The sequence below is a fragment of the Crocuta crocuta genome, unplaced genomic scaffold (genome assembly GCF_008692635.1).
Source record: "Crocuta crocuta isolate KB4526 unplaced genomic scaffold, BGI_CrCroc_1.0 scaffold346, whole genome shotgun sequence".
Classification (NCBI taxonomy): domain Eukaryota; kingdom Metazoa; phylum Chordata; class Mammalia; order Carnivora; family Hyaenidae; genus Crocuta; species Crocuta crocuta.
The window spans coordinates 16,612-35,447 of NW_027527957.1; the positions used below are offsets into that span (position 1 = coordinate 16,612).

General features: G+C 36.1%; 1 protein-coding gene and 1 pseudogene across 1 annotated transcript in view; both read right to left on the reverse strand.

The window, feature by feature from the left end:
• TLL1 (tolloid like 1) overlaps positions 1-18,836 on the reverse strand; it is a 210,187-nt gene that overhangs the window by 8,359 nt on the left and 182,992 nt on the right. Inside the window, exons 17-19 of the mRNA XM_077752745.1 lie at positions 16,882-17,007; positions 14,716-14,843; positions 1,084-1,297 (exon numbers count right to left, since the gene is read on the reverse strand). Of these exons, the coding sequence (XP_077608871.1) occupies positions 1,084-1,297; positions 14,716-14,843; positions 16,882-17,007 (468 nt within the window). The remainder of the gene's footprint in view (positions 1-1,083; positions 1,298-14,715; positions 14,844-16,881; positions 17,008-18,836) is intronic.
• On the reverse strand, positions 2,051-2,196 carry LOC144222271 (small nucleolar RNA SNORA62/SNORA6 family; annotated as a pseudogene).

The window sequence follows — 18,836 nt, forward strand, 5'->3', positions numbered from 1 at the left end:
TTCTGTGAAACAATTAATTTGAATTACTAATAATTCCAACAATTCCTAGTCTGAATTAGATCAATATTTTGACAATATTCACTTTTTTCATATAGACTTCAATATAAATTTAATACTCAAAATATATTAAAGTAGATAATAATATTGGATAATGGAATAATTAAAATTCTGATTACTCACACAAAATTAAAGAAAAAATAAAACAAAAATAAAGAAACCATGAAAAAAATTACTACGCTCAAATTGTTTTCTGGTAAAATATGTATGCTCTTTCTACTATGTTTTACACCAAGATGGATTTCTACCAGGCAGTGTCCAAATAGTTTATGCATTACGAATGCCACTAGGTGGCACTATAAGATAAATGACTTTAGGGAACTACACTCAACTGATTTTTAAAATTTTTAACTGAATGAAAAAAAGGACATTTCCTAGACATTTATAAAATATATTATTGGGCTGGCTCCAAGTTATAAACAAATGTTATTCTACATTTATGCCTAAAGTTTTCCATATTTTTCTAAGTTCTATTTTATTTCTTGAAGACTTCCATTACAAAGTCAAATTAGGGATTAGGATTAGGAAAAAGATTGCGTTGCATATATCAAATATAGGGAAAAAAACAAATGAGGCTCTGTAAAACAGAGACTTTTTTGTAATCTCAGATTTGAGATTTATAAAAATATATTAATTTAAAAGCTAGGTAGCCAGGTAGGATGTTAGAGAAAACATAATTCTTGAATACTAAGATATCGATTTCTAACTGTTAAACAGAACATATAAATCAAACTGCTAAAGTTAATATGGAACATATTATACAAATATTGATAGATAGTTCTACCTGATCATACTGCACTGAACATGAGTCAGATCAAATTATTGCATTTCTTTTTAATGTTTGACGACTACAAAGACAGGTAGGATATAACACTGCTCTCAAATATTTGACAGAGTGCTTAGTAAGATTTCTTCTGGTGTACGCAGAGGCTCGTTAATTTACCTGTTATAGGATCCACTGCATTCCCTGGAAGAGAAACCTGCATCTTTAGTCAGGAAAGAGAAATGTGGCCCTAATTTGCTGACCTGTAGAATGTGCAGCTTGAAAGCCTTTTCTTTGAACAGATGCATCAGAAATAAACCGAACAAACATTTTATTTCCGGTAGCCACAAGGGGCTCTGGTATCTTGTTGCCACATAGTCGTCCAAGAATTGGTGATTTTTCTGTTTCTCCATCAAATACTTCCAGGTGATCATAAGCACACTCTTGATGCTGCTCAATCTCAAACTCACTAAAGGCCTAGTTAAAAAAAAAAAAAAAAAGGAATAAAGGAAAAGAAAAAGAAAAACAAAAAAACCCACATATCATTCAAAATGGATTCTTTCCTCTGGAGCAGAAATACAGATCAATAAAACATGCTCAGGACGTATAAATACAGTAATCCATATGGAATATTATTGAAAGAGTGTGAAATCAATAGAATGTAAAATCTCTGCAAAAACATAAGGAGGAAATGAACGCAATAGCTCCAGGTGAAATTCTACTATTCTACTATTTCAACTAAATCTACTATGGCAATCTACCCCAAAATATAGACATATTATAATCACAAAGTGATATTTTATTCTGAATATAATTCTTAGTTTATACTGAATGCATCAGAAAACAACTGTATTTTAAGAACTGAATCCTCTAGTTTTGATGGTCATAAACTATGGAACATTATCCTACCTTGGATGTATTTTGTGTGCAAGTACCTTGGGGCGCTTAAAATAAGCAGAAAACCTCATAAAGTTATTGTTATATTTCCACAAAATTAAGCACAGTAAATCTTTTCACTATATACTCCTTTATTTAGATCCTACAAACCCATATTACTAGAGAATCCTAATATGATTTTAGGCTACATTATTTTTAGTTTACTTTTAAGATAGATGGTACACTTATTTTAATATTTAGAGTCTTGCAAAGTTTAGTATGCCCTTAAAAATTCTTTTACTTTTCCTGTGTAGCAAGTTTTATGTATGAATCTAAGCAACTTCTTCTTTTTATACTTGTAGCAAGAATTACTATCAAACCACTCACTGGGCCAGAAACCAGTGTTAACGAAAGACTTGCCCTCACGTCACACACCACCTGCACTTGTGAGCTCATCAGCCAGCCAGCGGCCTCACCTCCATGCTTTAACAAGGTACAGAAGCAAATTCTTAAAACGAAAATTCATTAAATGTATAACACATTAAACCTCACAAGAGAACGTGTAATTGAGCCAGACTGAAGATAGTAATGTCCAAACTATTAATAATTCCAGGAATTCTAGGTTATTTGCCATCGCCGATTAAGGCGTTTTCCTTCCCCTAGAAAAACCATCGTGTCTTCAAGAAACACACTATTACTTCTACGAAAGTCTATAGAGCAAAGCTAAAACAAAATAATAAGGAAAACAATGCTGAAGAAACAGCATATACTCAAAACATTCACTAGTTTGGCTGAGTCTCTGCAGCTTAAAATATTTGCACAAAACTTTTTAGATACACGTTTTGAATGCCATTTGGTGAAGTTATCACACTTCTAAGTTTAATTAAGACCCACATTTTTGTAATTATGAAAGAAAAAAATTGACCAAGAATGGCTGTCCTTCAGTGCTGGCCACAATTATCTATCCCTTAACACATTGCTGTCTATCACCGACTTTGGAGGAGTCAGGGAAGAAATGAAAGAAGCAATTTATATTAATTAGGGAGCAGGAGAAAGGAATGAAAGATACTTAAAAGAAGAAACAAAAGAAAAGAAAGAGGTCTGATCTCTACTGTTGTATTCCACTGCATCCTACTTAGAAATATAAATTAAAATGTTATAACTGGTAAGCATTAGAGAGTCATTGCATATTATAATCATAATGGGTAAAAAGGGATGTTCACTGCATTCTACCAAAGACACTGGATAGTGCAAAAAAGATTAAATACAGTACAACGAATCTTACTGGAAACAAACCAACAAAAAACAGTGCAGAAAAATACAGTGAACAAGGAGACTCTAGCAGAGTGTATTTATCATGAAGTACAACATTCAAAGCAGGTGGTCACTAAAGACTGCCCCTTATTTATCTCTGCAATGCAATGGCAGAGAATGGAGTAGAGTGGACACAGCACATGAGTGATATAGAAGACTCTGAATGAACGGTCAGCTGGATGTCCATTCATTTACCTATCTACCTATTCCATGTTTATGGCCAACCCCATGAATGGAAACGCTGTAAAAGGGGAAGGTCAACAACTTCAAGTTTTCTGCCTGTCATGACATGGTACTCAATCAGCTTCTCTGACCACTGTGCACGTACAAACAGTCTCAGTATCAGTTTGTGACTGTTAAGAAACCAACAGGAGAAAATTGGCTCATCCACGTTTAGAATTTATGTGGATTAAATATAAAACCAAGCTACTGAATTATAAGATCAGTGTTATTTCAAGAAACAAACAAACACTGTTTCAGGAAAATAACATATGAAAACCATTGCATGCTAAACAATTATTTCTTTTAAATGTAATTTAGAGTCATTCATCTATAAAGAGCAGAAAAACCTACTGTGTAGAAGAGAAAATTGTAAGAATGATGGGGGGGTGGCGTGGGGGTGAGGGCTTTCTAAAGCATATCCTGTAAGTAAAAGTTAAGATGGGATCAGAACTTACAGACCACACATGTTCAGTCCATTGAAAAGTAAGTGAATGAGATAACTAAGTGACTACTTCACTCCTTAATGAAATGCAGGATGTCTGGAGTGAATCATAACATCTGTTTTACAGAACAGAGCACCACCACACAGAGTGGCAGTGCGCTTGTGGGCTGGGGGCATACGGACACCTGGTCTGGAGCCAACTGGCTCCCGCTTTTTATCAAATTACTAATGGAATCAGACTGACTCTGGAAGGGCCAAATTAGGCAAAGGTTTTGCAGCTGACATGTTCTCAAGTGATGCAAACAATTCTCCTTCATTAAGGTCTTAGTGACTTTTCCTCCTGGAATTGGTAGCAGCTTGTTAGTTCATCTGCAAAGATTGGGTGGTCCTTTTCCAGAAGTCAGTCTAGCCCAAATGCTTCCACACGAGCAAAAGCATGACCAATTCACATGCTGAAATCTCATAAACCTGGCCCTTAATATCACAGAGATAGCCACATCTAGAGGTCTCCATATACAGTGACATTGCCTCAATAAAAAACATTTCTAGGCCATAGAAAGGTATTACAGGGGTCCATGGGACATTGGGAAAACCTCAAAAAATACTTTTGCAGAATTCCCAAAGATACAATGAGACACACAATTTATTTTCTTTTATGATGCATCCTGAGCCATGAACATCTAGATCTAAATAATGCAGAATATGGAGATTTCTAGCCTCTAGGAATCCATGTCACAGAATTGCTTCCCCTCGCACCCCCCCTCCCCCCCCTCGCCAAAGACACTTAGAATTGCAAAACCTCCTTCAACTACACGATGGTAACAGGACAGCTAAGCAAAGCTGATACATGAAGCTGTACGAAAGTCTGATTTCTGCTGGAACATTGCCCTCTCTTTTGGTACTTTAGAATATTTTTCTTAAGTGTTTACACTACAACTTTATAAACATTTTAGTATGCAAACGTTTAAACCTTACTCATTCCATGATTCTATTTCTATGATTTTAAGGTTACTAACCCAAGTTTTTAAAAACAAAAAAAGAGCAAATAACCACAAGCTCTCATCAGAAATACTAATGCATTTCCCACCAGGCGAACCAAGAGATTAAGGAGTCTCATTCGAAAGAAGTAAAACTGAATTCTCATTTTGGGCTGTGGAAAGAATAACTATGTGTTTCTGGAACACCCAAGCAAGCCTAATCTACCTAGCTGGCCAGAGGCCAGGCTTTCATATGCAGCCTCACATGAACATCTGTAGAGGTGCTTTTATTGAAAATACAGGCGCCGGTAAAGGGTAAGGCCATTCAGAGTCGCCACATATATTCATAAAGGACAAGAAAAGAAAATGATAGCATTCGATGCAAAAATAAAATTTAGCCAGGGTGACCACTAAAAGTGAGCAAATGAAAGACGCTGATGCAATTTGAGCAGCTGTGAGATAAGATTTAGAGCTCCCTGGGCCCAGCCATCTTTCGCCTTTTCCTGTCTTTGGTAAGAACTGTCAGTTGGTTTCCCCCAAGATACTGGAAGGGGTAAAGGCCACTGGGAAAAATGGCAGCGTGGAATACAGACCCTAGACTTCTGATTCAAATGACCTTTTCTTTTCCATGAGGCCTCTATAGCTGTGGTCAAATACACTTTCTGGGAATTTATAGTGTAGAATTGTGTAACATTTGTAGGTGCTTTTGTTTTCTAAATATCCCATATCTAAAGCTATAAATTGCAACTACATAACTTTGCAAAACTCCAGGATATGATAAATTAAATAAACGTGACAGAGCACATTGCCTATTGCTATATGCTCCTATGTCTGGAACTTTGTTTCTGTTCTGTTGGTTTGTTTCTGTTTTATTTTCTATTTAATGAAGAGCAATTCAAAACATTAAAAAAGTACCAAAAATGTAATGATGAGTCTCTCATCAAGAATCAAGAATCAAGACAGGATGAAGCCAGGAGTAAAATAAACCCTTGTCCTTATTCATTCAGAACTTTATCTCTTTTCCTCGTATAACGAGGATGTCCCCCCACCCCAAATATCTTTCAATCAAGTTTTCTTTCTATTTTAAAGCTATTATCACATAGCATTTCATAATGAAGCACACACACAAACACAGAGAAACAAAGCAAATGTATTAGTTTCCTATTGCTGCTGTAGCCAATTACCATAAATTTAGTGGCTTAAATGGCACACATTCATTCTCCAATAGCTATGGAGGTTAGAAGTCTAAAATAGGTGAGAAGCACCGGACCTTCCAGAAGAAGGTGAGGATCTGTTTCCTTGCATTTTGCCCATCTGCTAGAGGCTGCCCTCAGTCCTCAGCTCGTGTCCCTTTCTTCCATCTTCAAAACCAACAGTATAGCCATCTCCTCTCTGATCTTCTGCTCCCATCCTGTAAGCACCCCTGTGATTACATCAAATCCACCCAGATAATCCAGGATAATCTCCCCATTTCACGATCTTTAATTTAACCACAGCTCCTTTTGCTACATAAGGTAACATGTGCACCGGTTCTGGGGATTGGGAGGTGGACATCTTTGGGGGAACGAGGAACATTATTCTGTCTACTACAGAAAATAAGAGCTAAATATTTCCACCCTCTGTGGTTTCAGGGAAAATGATCACAAACAGTTATGACTTCATGATTTCAAACTCTTTTACCCTGACCTTCTTAACAAACTAGCTAAATTCTGCTGGGCAAATCTGGTCTTCAGGCTGTTTTTGTAATTAAATGGTTACTGAGGGGCACCTGAGTGGCTCAGTCGGTTAAGCTTCTGACTTCGGCTCAGGTCATGATCTCACAGTTTATGAGTTTGAGACCCATGTCGGGCTCCGTGCTGACAGCTCAGAGCTGGGAGTCTGCTTCGGATTCTGTGTCTCCCTTTCTCTCTGTCTCCTCCCGGATCACACTTGGTCTGTCTGTCTCTCTGTCTCTCAAAAATAAATAAAACATTTAAAAATTTTTTTTAAAAGTTACTGAAACACAACCACATCCATTCATTTGTGTCCTGTGTGTGGATGCTTTCACACCAAAGCAGCAAATTAAACTTGTTGCAACTCAAGACTACACAGTCTACCAAGTCCGTATTATTTTCTATTTGGCTTTTTAAAGAAAAAAGTTTTATGACAAAAAATTATTAGCTATACTTTTAATTGCTGGTACTGGATTTCAAATTCATAAGGGTACACAAAGACTTAATCATGGTTGGAATGATCTGATGACATGGTATATAATTTTTTATTGATCATTATCATAATTATAATTACTATTTAGATATATCAATGTTTATTGGCTTTTAATAAAGCATTATGCTAAATACTTCATATACAAATTCATTTGATACATTTACAACATTCCTAAGTATTAGGTCCAATTTTCTATATAGAAATTGAGACTTTAAAAGGATAAGTATTTTTCTCAAGATAACATGGCTAGTAAGTAGAAACCTTAGGTTTAGACACAAGTCACTTTAAATTCAAAATATATGTTCCTAATCTCTCTCTATTTCTCTGGTGTATGTTCATTTTACTTAACCATTACAATTTTGTCTTATTAATATTTTCCATTTAAATTAGTATACATGCACGCATATATAGCAATTATGGGTCTCCTTTCTTTCTGATGCAGGATGCTAAAATAAAAAAAATAAAATAAATGTACAGAAAGAATCTTGGACTGAAGGTACTTAGACTCCTGCCAACTTTACAAACTTGCCAACGGCCCTAAACTGCCTGAGACGCCTCCTTATCCGTAAGTGTCATTTGTGAGCCCAACTTGAGATAACATGCATGATGCCACTTTCAAACCATCAGGCATTATGCACACATTAGTTCTCAGTGCTATGTAGTCCAAGCACAGTTTGTGAGGCACGAGATGTACCCTGTGAAGCTACATTTTATTATTTAGATAGCACTCTTAAAAATGGCAAACTTGAGAACATTTATGTTTTTATTTGTGGAATGAGGTATGAGGGAGTGCCTATTTTACAACTTTTTACAGGACACTCCCAAGCTCTCCGGATCCCAGCTCTCTAGATTCCTACATTTATATGAAGATAATATTTCAAGGTTTTATAAAGATCAGAGCATGTATCAAAATAAAGTATATTAAAGAATATACAAAAATATCTTTAAGAACTGGTGTAATGATTCATAAATACAACTCTACTTAAGTTTTATATTTAGTTTTGTAATTATAAATTCATGATTTAAGGACAAAAATTATGAATATGTTTATTATGTACTATAGACATAATTTAAGCTTTTATTTTATCAAATTGTTATTTTATATTATTGGACAGTATTTACTGTGTCTTTTTTGAAAATTGCCATTGAGGCACGTGGGTGGCTTAGTCAGTTGGGTGCCCTACTGCAGCTCAGGTCATGATCTCACAGCTGGTGAGTTTGAGGCCTGCCTTGGGTTCTACACTGACAGGCCAGGCCTGGAGCCTGCTACGTATTCTGTGTTTCCCTTTCTCTCTGCCCTTCCCCGGCTTGCACTGTGTGTGTGTGTCTCTCTCTTTTAAAATTAAATAAACATTAAAAAATTGTAATTGTCTTATTTATTTATTTTTTTTGAGAGACAGAGAGAGGGTAAGTAGGGGAGGGGCACACACACACACAGAATCCTTAGCAGACTCCAGGGTCTGAGCTGTCAACACAGAGCCCAACACGGGACTCAAGCTCACAAACCATGCGGCCATCACCTGAGCTGAAGTCGGGCACCTAACCCACTGAGTCACCCAAGCGTAACCCCCCAAAACATCGCCTTTAAAGGTTTCCTGCTTGTATATCAGGTGGTATACTACAACCTAATTGTGTTCTGGCTATATAGTCTGGACTTTACAGAGTAAATCTATCAGGAGAGTACTAGCAATAACTCATTTGTGTTATCTTTATTTTCAGAAAATACGTGCAGTCTCACATTTAAATGCAAGTGTGGGATTAAAGACAGCTACATATTCTATGCTACTGTCCCTCACTGAGTGAGAAAGTCTAATACTCTTCCCCTTGAATCCTGGCCATCCTTCATGATTTTCTTACCCCATTGAATGTGCACAGGTAATATGTACAAGAGCTTTTGCGGCATCCTCCTGGGCCTCTTGAAATACTCTGGGGATCCAGCACTGCCATAGGAAAAGGACAGTTCTCCTGAGGCTACCATGCTATGATGGTCACGTGTGGGTGCTCTGGTTGTCCCAGATCAGTCTACCTTCTAGCCCTCCCCACTAAGAAAATAGAAAAACAATTACTGTCACCTTGACCTGCCAAACCAGACCATTCCCAGGTGAATATCACTTACTGACTTCATTCAATACCATGCACAACAGAAGAATTGTCAGGAAAACACGACTCAAATCATGACCTCCTTCTCCCCAAACCATGGGATATAATAAAATGGTGTTTGTTTTAAGTCATGAGCCTTTGAGTTAGTTTGTTATGAAATAATAGATAACTAAAGCATGCATAGAATAATTGCATTGAAATGCCAAAAGTCTTAAATTTCTGTATATCTGTAATAAATTGACCACTCCTTATATAGAGTTCAGCCCTTACAATATTGTATACTAACATACATTAGATATGGATTATCACACTATGAACCAAAGAGAATATATTTATGGTAAGTAAATACTATATACAAGAATGATCATATCTCTCAAGGGCACTGAATTTTATTATCATTCATTTTACTCTATAATTACAACATTGTCTAAATAGCCTTAATATTTGTAGTCTTACATATAAACCAGATTAACTAAAATATAGTTTTCCCACACAGAGAAAGGTTGGTTTTAACCACAAACAATTACTTGCATGTCACCCAACATACCTCAATATCAAGTTAAAGGAATATTTGTGCTAAAAAGAATAGTAAGCCTCTTAAAACTCACTAACAAGGTGACTTTCTTTATATCTTGTGAAATTGTCTTTAGAAATAATTTCCTTTGCTTTGCTATGAATAGGTGACATATTTAGAAATGTTTCTTTATTCTTCCATGCAGCCTAAGTAAAGAAGGGTAACAATCTGAGTCATAAAGAAAGCTCCATGATGCACAGAGAGAGATCAAATGTTTTCCTTACTTGTTCTCTTTGCCTTAGCCCTAACAAAGAGACTAGCTTGTAACCAAGTATCTATGAGCGTTCTTGGCCTAAGGGCATTGAAAGATGTAATAATTTTCTAAGTTTCCTTGGGATTCATTTTCCAAATTCAGTTTGGGATTAAGTTCTTGCATGAAAATTAAGAATTTCAAAGGAACCAAGCAAACTGCATTTATCTGGAACAATGTATCTATTTGATAAGAAAATCTCCTATATAATAAATGTCTAACTATACAGGCAAGTGACTGAATGGTGAGATTTGTAATTATAAACAGTGTTGGCCAAATGTCCATTGGTTGATATCGGCTACAGATGGTGATTTCAATTTTAAAGTAGATTAGTTAGCAGTTACCTAACAAGCAGGAGACAATGCTAGTAAACATAAGCAATAACAGTGAAATCATAAGAATTAAAAACTACAGAACTAAAATATCACTTGAAGTTGGTAGCTAATGTTATGACACACTTTCTAGTGATCCTAACTCTTAGAGTCTTTTGAGACTCTTCAGAGTCAGGTTTTATAAGAACATGATTAATGGGATAAGGGAATGGGAATTAGTATTATGTTTCTAGGTAGAAACTTTAAGGTGGCAGTAATGTGTGTTTAGCAACTGTCCAGGGCATCTGGGTGGCTTAGTTGTTAAGTGTCTGACTCTTAGTTTCAGCTCAGGTCATGATCTCACGGTTTGGGAGTTTGAGCCCCACATGGAGATTCTCTCTCTCTGCCTCTCTCTCTCTCTCTGCTCCCCTGCTCAGTCTCTTGGTCTCTCAAAAATAATAAAGTTAAACAACAACAACAACAACAGGCTATCCAGGTAATTCTGATGAAGGCTAATATTTGAGAAAGCCTGGCTTTAGACCACAACTACTCCACAAAGATCACAAAGTCAAATACAATCAATGTTTGCCTAGAGCTTTTGTTTCCTTCCTGAGAAATTCCTTCTTAGGGTATGAGCAAGCATGACCATTGTTGACAAACATGCCTTATGTTCTGACCTTCAAGTGGAATATTTACATGAAAATTAAAGCATGCAATTTGTGAAGGAACATACTGTCCTAGAACTGGAAAGGGTGTTCCATAAGCTGAAGGGTACATGACAAAGAAAGAATAAAACACTATCATTTTTAAAATGGGGTTAGATCAGGAGTTCTATTTCCCCTTGGATACAGACAGCCGGAACTAGTGTTGCTTCTACCCTAACAAAAAGAAAAACCCATCTCAACTTTAAAAATCACTTTGCTGAATACATCAAAGAGCTGACACCATTAGTGAAGAAATTAATATGCAATTCACTGAATCCCAGCCTCCTCCGAGGAGAGAGGAGACACAAGCCCCAGTTCCAGTGGCAGATCATGAAAGGAAGAGATGCTGGGTGCCATATAATAGGGAAGAAGTATTTAGCTATAATTTGTAATCAATTGATAGAGGTGAGGTGTGCACAAGGATAAGAGTCCAGAGCCCCTGGGAGCTGAGGACATATGGGGAGTTTGTACCCACTTGCAGTCTCTTCTTCATGGACCCCAATCTCCTGCTTATGAGAGAATCTGTGGGCAGAGCAGGAGAAGGCCAAGTGCTTTCTTCAGTGTTGCAGACTTAAAGGAGGATAGTGGTCACCTCTGTGAGAAAAAACATGAAGCCCAGATGCAGCCTTTCTCCGGAAAACAAACGTTAAGCCTCTGGGAAAGGGAAGAAAACCCTGTCACCACCAGGGCAAAGATACAGACACACTGTAGCCAGAGGAAAGGTAACACAACAGCAACAACAGCAACAACAACAGAAAAAAACACAACAAACCACTTCTTTCCCAGGGGAAGTGTTGGTCACAGGTTCCTAAGGCAGCAACAGTAGAGACTTGCTACCACTAGAGAAGGGAGAAGAAACTCTAATGGAAAACTAATCAGAGACAGAAGATGGAGTTTATTTGCCACAGAGACGAGGCAGGACTGCTGAGGAAGGCCACTTCCAAGACCTACACAACAGGGCCTGTCTAAGGTGCAAACTGTAGTAAGACAATGGCGAACCCCTTGCCTTTGCCACCAGAGCAGCAAGTACCAACTAACAAGAAACTGCAGGCTACCACTCGGGGGAGGAAAAGCGTGAAGAGGGAAATAACTCAGGGTGAAGATGAACAGTGAAGCTTAAGTAGAAAAATTACAACATGTCTCTGAAATCCCAGCCCCCAATGTAAGAAAAAGGACTTCAAGGCCAATGGTGCATGGAAGGTCATCATAGGAACTAGAAAACCCACACTCATCTTTACTGAATAGATTCCTCAACAAAAGTGCCTGCTGTACACACACACACATGTGCTAATAGCCTCAGAAGAGATGTGTCTACTTCCAGACATAAAGTCTCTACTGTTATCCATATAATGTCTGGTAGTTAATAAGAATTATTACGTACAAAAAGGCAAGACAAACAAACAAAAAAATCACACCACTAAGAGAGAAAATAACCAACAGAACAGACTGAGACATGACACCTATGTTTAAACCGTGAAATGGAATTTAAAGTAACTATGGTTAATATGCAAGAGTCTAGTAAAAATACAGACAACATGCAAACAGATGGGAAATTTCAGCAAAGAGATGGTGTTATTGACTGAATTGCAGTCTTCCAAAATCCATACATTCAATCCCTAATCCACAGTGTGAATACTTTTCGGGATAGGGCTTTTAAGGAGGTAATTAAAATTAAATGAGGTCATATAGGTGATTCCCTAGTCCCACAGGGCTAGTGTCCTTGTAAGAAGATAAGGAGACACCGCGGCATACTTTGCAGTGAGTACACAGAAGAAAGGCCATTGTAAGGATAGAGCAATAAAATGGCCATCCAGAAGCCAGGAGAAGAGGCATGACAAACCCTGGTAACACCTTGATCTTGAACTTCTAGCCTCCAAAACTGTAAAATAATACTTTTTTGTTTTAGCCACTCAGTTTATGGTATTTCGTTACAACAAACCAAGAAAACTAATAAGTATGGAAATTATAATAATGAGTCAAATGAAAATGCTAGAAATGAAAAAAAAATGGCAAGAGAGATAAAGAATGTGTTGATAAGCTTATCAGGAAACTCAAGATTCCCAAAGAAATTACTGCTGAACTTGAAGGTAGGTCTACAGAAATTGCTCAAATTTTGACTCTAAAAGAGTGACAAAAAATGCACAGAACATCCAAGAATTATGGATGTACATATAATTTAAATTCCAGAAGGAGAGGAGAGACAATAGTAAAAAAAGAACTTTTGAAGAAATAATGATAAAGAATTTTCAGAAATTCATAACAGACATCATAATATAGATGCAAGAAATTCAGAGAATTTTGAAAGAAAAATCCCACAAAATTAAACACACACACACACACACACACACACGCAGACCTATATACATTATATTCAAACTGCTGATAAAAAAATGTTGACGATAGCAATAGGAAAAATAAACTAATATAAATAAGATTATTTTTTCTTAATCTTAAAACAGGTTTATGAGTAACCATGGAAGTCAGAAAATAATGACAGGCATTTAAAGTATAGACAGGAAAATAGAATTGTCATCCTAGAATTCTATACCCAATGAAAATATCTTTAAAAACTGATCCTTCATAGACATACCCTACATAAAATATAAAAGGCAATTCTTCAGTGGGATATAATACCAGACAAAATGTGGATTTACACAAAACAATGTCTTCCAAAAATCTCTTTTCCCAACTTTCCTAGCTAATCACACTGCTGAAAAGAATGCAACCCATAAGCTTCGGAATGGTCCTCTCAATCAGGACCTTGGACAGGACTGGCACATAATCATGGTCCCATGATGCTGTCATCTTACTCTCTAGCATCTTCCCAAAGAGTGGCTGAAATAAATTGATGTTTCTGTTTGGAAACTCATTTACTGATTTGATAATCACAAATATGGTGATTGCAAAAACTCCATAAAATGCCTATGAATGTCTTGGAGATTCTAATTTTATTATTATAATGCCTCATATAAATAATGCTTTTTTTATTACCCCCTGTCCCCCAAATTCAATGAGAAGAAAGATGTAAAACAAAATTTTCAAATTAACTTTATGGCTGGACTGGTCTAATAAGTTACCACATATTGGTAGCTTTAGTCTCAAGACACTGTCTTGTCCTTTATTATGGCTCTGCTGGTCTGTCCTGAGCCTTGCTGGCTAGCATTCCCTCCTGCTTCTGACAATAGCATATTACAGGAAATTTCTATATTCGTATGATTATTTCTTTGCATTATACTCTTTGAGTACTCTGTAGCCTGTAATGAAACTTTATATTGTCAGTATTCTTTATATTATCAGTATTCTCTGTCTTGCCTTCTGACTAGGACAGAAGGCAAGACAGAGAATATAGGAGGAAGGACAAACACTACATTCATATTTGAACTTGGGGGAAGTCTAAGGATATCAGTATCCATCTACAAAGGGCAACTATGTTATGCAAAAATGACATTCCAAAAACTACAAGACAAAATTAATTTTATAAAATATACATATGGCTTTGTTTATGAGGTATATAGTATTGGCACAGCCAGGACTATGTTGTGTTTAAGTGAATAGTCATTTTATTTCTTTCTTCATGAATTTCTGATGTGTTTTTGTTTATTTACTTTCTCCACTTGGAAATACCATTACCAATAACATGTTAGGAAGTAGAGCCTACTGTTTTGCAGTCACTCTGATAATGCCTTTCAAAACATCCAGGATGAGAACACCATATGAGGACTACATGGCTGTCATTACTGTCACCTTGAACTGGGAAATCAGGGATTTGTTTAGTGTAAGTAGGAAAGCCTAAGAAAGAAAATCTTTTCCAGCTGCCCAGAAATTCAATTCAATTAAATAAACATTCAATTTCTCTCTGTGTGCTAGCCATAAAAGACATGGGCTGTCCGCTTAATAGAAAGAAGGATGAGCTCACTTACTAATTTGATCCGATGGCCAGGAGTGGTACTTATTTCCCATGTGCATTCCTTCCTGCTTGGGTACTTGTCTGGCCAGTTGGGACTGGTGATGAAGCCACTTGGACTGTGTATCTTCTGTTCACACTCAGCTGTGCCAACAACGATAATATCTGTAAGTGTGGAAATCTAGCCCAGGGTTGCTTTAGCAAGAAAGTAGTCCATTTACCCACTATCCTACTGAAAGATTTTCCTCAATACTAATCACCACGCCAGTCTCTATTATCATAGTCATCTGCTTTAGCCAACATGTTGCTGAGCATAATCAGGCAATGTTTGTTTTCTTGCTCACATGAACTTGTTTACAACGAATAAAATAGATGTCTATTTTAAATTGCTGAATCTGAAAACTCAGATTTTAACAGAGCAACATATATTGACATCAAGGGTATCAACACTTGGCATGCGCAAAATATTGAGTGCAATGCCACAGAAGAAATTCAGTGCACTATATCATTTTCAGTTCATTTTTTTCCATTGGCATAAACATCATTTACAGCTAATTAACATTATTAAGCCATTTTTATGGATCATGTATTTACATTTTCCCTCACCCTTAGTTAAAGTAAACACTTGGTATCTAAACCATAGTTTTAGCTGCTAAACTAAATTAACCCTAATTTCATCAAAGTAAAATGAAGCACTAAGGGGAAAAATAAGTAAGCAGCTGCTAGTCATGGAAATATTTCAAAGACTATTTCATTCAATTAATATGAAATTCTTTTATGTTTTTTACAATTAAAATAAAGAGACTACTCCACATTGTTTATATCAAACTTCAAAAGCATTTAGTGTCCAAAAAAAATACTTACTACCTCAGGCTGTGTCCAGTCTCTGTAATTTATGAAGCAGTAATCTACCCATCTTAACAGACTGGGAGTTTTTGGTTGTGTGTTAAGTTTCCTATAAAATCCTTTCCTGAAAATATTTACTGTAATAACCAGTGAAATAAGGTATCTAAATTATATATTCTATTTGTGAGCCACAGGGTATATTCATACTTTGCAAATGCTTTCTCCCTTTTTTTTCTGAATTATCCTCCAAAGCCGCAAAATAACTGGACTATTCCCGAGTCCATTTATTTAACAAAAAACTTGACTCAGTTACAAATATCACAGTCTTCATGGATATATCCTCATATAAAAAACTAAAAAGAGGGAAAAATATTGCTTGCATATGATTCTGGGTAATATCATTAGCTCAAGGAAAAAGCAGAAAAAATAACCCTGACGTGACAATATCTGAAAGGAACTGAATGGAAAAAGGTTCAATTCAGGATATCCTGTACTATTCCAATGATCATACAAAGAGCTGCTAACTAACTGTGATTCTAGCCAGGCACCTACCAATCTGCATGTGCTAATAACTAATGTTATAAAATCTGCCATGGTAATTCTTTCAAAATGGGCATAAATCCAATTTAAGTAGAAATTCAGGAGCAGACCCTGCAAGGATGAAACAAGAACTGAATAACTATTTCTTGTTCCCATCTAGCTCATACTGGCTAAGGAGATAAAGATAATTTTTTTTTATAAAATTAGAGTATTTTAAAGCCTCAGGGCCAAAAACGAATAGACTACTATTGTGCTATTAGAATGTTGGGTGTTTTTTTTTTTTTGTTTGTTTTGTTTTGGTTTTTTTTTGGCCAAAACCTTGACTTTTTCAAATGTCTTTCCTCTGGTAGGCATTTGAGTTCGATACTCCTGGTATTTAAAGTGCCATCACTCACGTAGCACATATATGAGATATATTGGGGAGGGAAATTAAACCAAATGCAAAACATTTAGCAGAAGTTAAGTTTAAAAGTGGAGACTGTTACAGGGTCTGTTCTACAAGGACCTGGGGATAACGTGGCACCTTTCTGGCTGCCAGATGGCATCACAGTCACTTCTATATTTGTTTATACAAAGTTATTCTAATGCCATCCATGTGTGAAGTGCAGAACTTTTAGATATTATGAGGTTTCCATTAGTAGACCTTGTATCTGAACACCATACATATTTTTTTTTGACATTCGAATAGTCAACAATGATATTACTCATTAAAATGATTAACTCTACTTGGAAGCAATGCTTTACCAAACTGCATGAAATTCTGGATGTCGTCAAGAAAAGAACACTCTTTTCGTACCTTCCTTGCAGTCATGTTTATTTTCATGCAGCACAAATCCATTACGGCACTGACACATATAGCTTCCCATCGTGTTGACGCACTCATGTTGACACCCGCCATTATCCTTAGAGCATTCATCTTTGTCTAGTGAAAAGATAACCCCACACTTTAGTAAGTAGCTTTCAAAACAAAGGATATCAAAGGAGAGTCTTTTAGTTGTGGTTAACACTGGCAAAGTCACAGCTTTCTTTGTTCCCAACATAAAAAAAAAAAAAAAAAGGATAGTGTCTTACTTTTACGCACTCCTTATTCAGGAGCCTCGAACCATGAATTGAGTGTCTAAGACTATTGGCTGTAGCATGACAACGTGTAGCCTCTTTCACTCCTATACTGGAGTAGGAGTTTTGAGTAGGAGAGAAGAAATGAATGGATCTTTCTCCAAATAATCTTAAACACTTATTACCAATTTTTAAAAATAAAGTTAAAATTGTGAGGAGTTTGAATAAATGTAAGAACTGGCATTTAAGTAGAGGGAAATTCTTCAATATGTTAGGCACGGTGTACAGAGGCTAAACAAGGTTCCAAAACTTGTGTATAATCACTTAAAAAATGTAACTACTCAGTATACCTACTTAAGTTGATTTTTTGGTTAACTCTGCCATAATGGTTAGCACTAATGAATCTGTACACTTCATAACAGTCCAAGACATGACAAAACAAAACAAAGATATAATTAGATTATCCTAAAGAAGTAACAACATATATTGTAAACAAATCTACTCCAGTAGACCAGTTTATTAATAAGTAATACCCTGGAAAGCTTTTAGTGTGCTAGAAGCAAAGGTTAGAATGAGGAAATATGAGCTTTAAGAAATAGCCAAAAAATTCACTACAGGGAAAAAAGCCAAACTAGATTAGCAGGCAGTCAATCCAGTGAGAGGCATCAGCCACCATACTATGTCACTCAGCTGTCATTCCATGGCTGGCTTGTCCATTAAAGTCAAAATTGGCAGATTGCTCGTGACACACACAGATGATGACACACCACTCAGACTTTCATCACTCCCACAGCATGGAGAACAAAAGGACACATGACAGTTATATCGGAGGTTGGCTGAATTCATAATTTATACCATCAACTGATTTTTCTCGTGAGAATGTGTGAGCTCTTGGTGGCACCCAGAGAGCTAAAGCTATTTTTGCTTTTTTATCAAATCAATATTCACCTTATGGAAATGGGCTTAGGAAAAACATTTTTATCAAAGAATCTGAAAGTAATTTTTAAGGATGCATCTATTTTTTCACTTTTGGAGACTGATTACATAACATAGCACACACATGCTTCGGGGATATATTCATGTATCGGTAATATTAGAGCACTCAAAATGCATATGGGCAGTCCCAATGTTCTAAAGAATATATAATCAATATACTTGTGCTTTATGTGCTCTCTATCTTTAACACCTCCACTACACTTTTCTTTCTAAGTAGCCTAAGCAAAAAAAAAAAAAAAAAAAAAAAAAAAGAAAAAAAAAAAAAAAAAAAAAAAAAAAGTAGAATAAAGAAAATTGTTCTCTAACAGCTCACCAACATGTATAAGAAATCAGACGTTAATACAGAATTAGCCTTGTAAAATTAATTTTAGAGAAAGTTATAATCATTTCAAAGCCCGTTCTTAATTGTGTCAACAGTGAAAATGATAGTTTCTGAGTTATGAATGACTTATGCAAAACAGAGGGATGGCAGGCCACACGTACTTTTTACCATGGTGTCAGCTACTTGCATTTTCCAATTCAGATGGTCAAGCAGTAAATGATTTACATTTACTATTTTAATGTAACTTTCCAGAGACTCTTTAATTAAGATGTGTGTATGTATGTGTGTGTGTGTGTGTGTGTGTGTGTGTAGAAATTCACTTCATCTTTGTTAAATGGAAATAACCAATTTAAAATTTCTAGTGCCAGAATTATTTA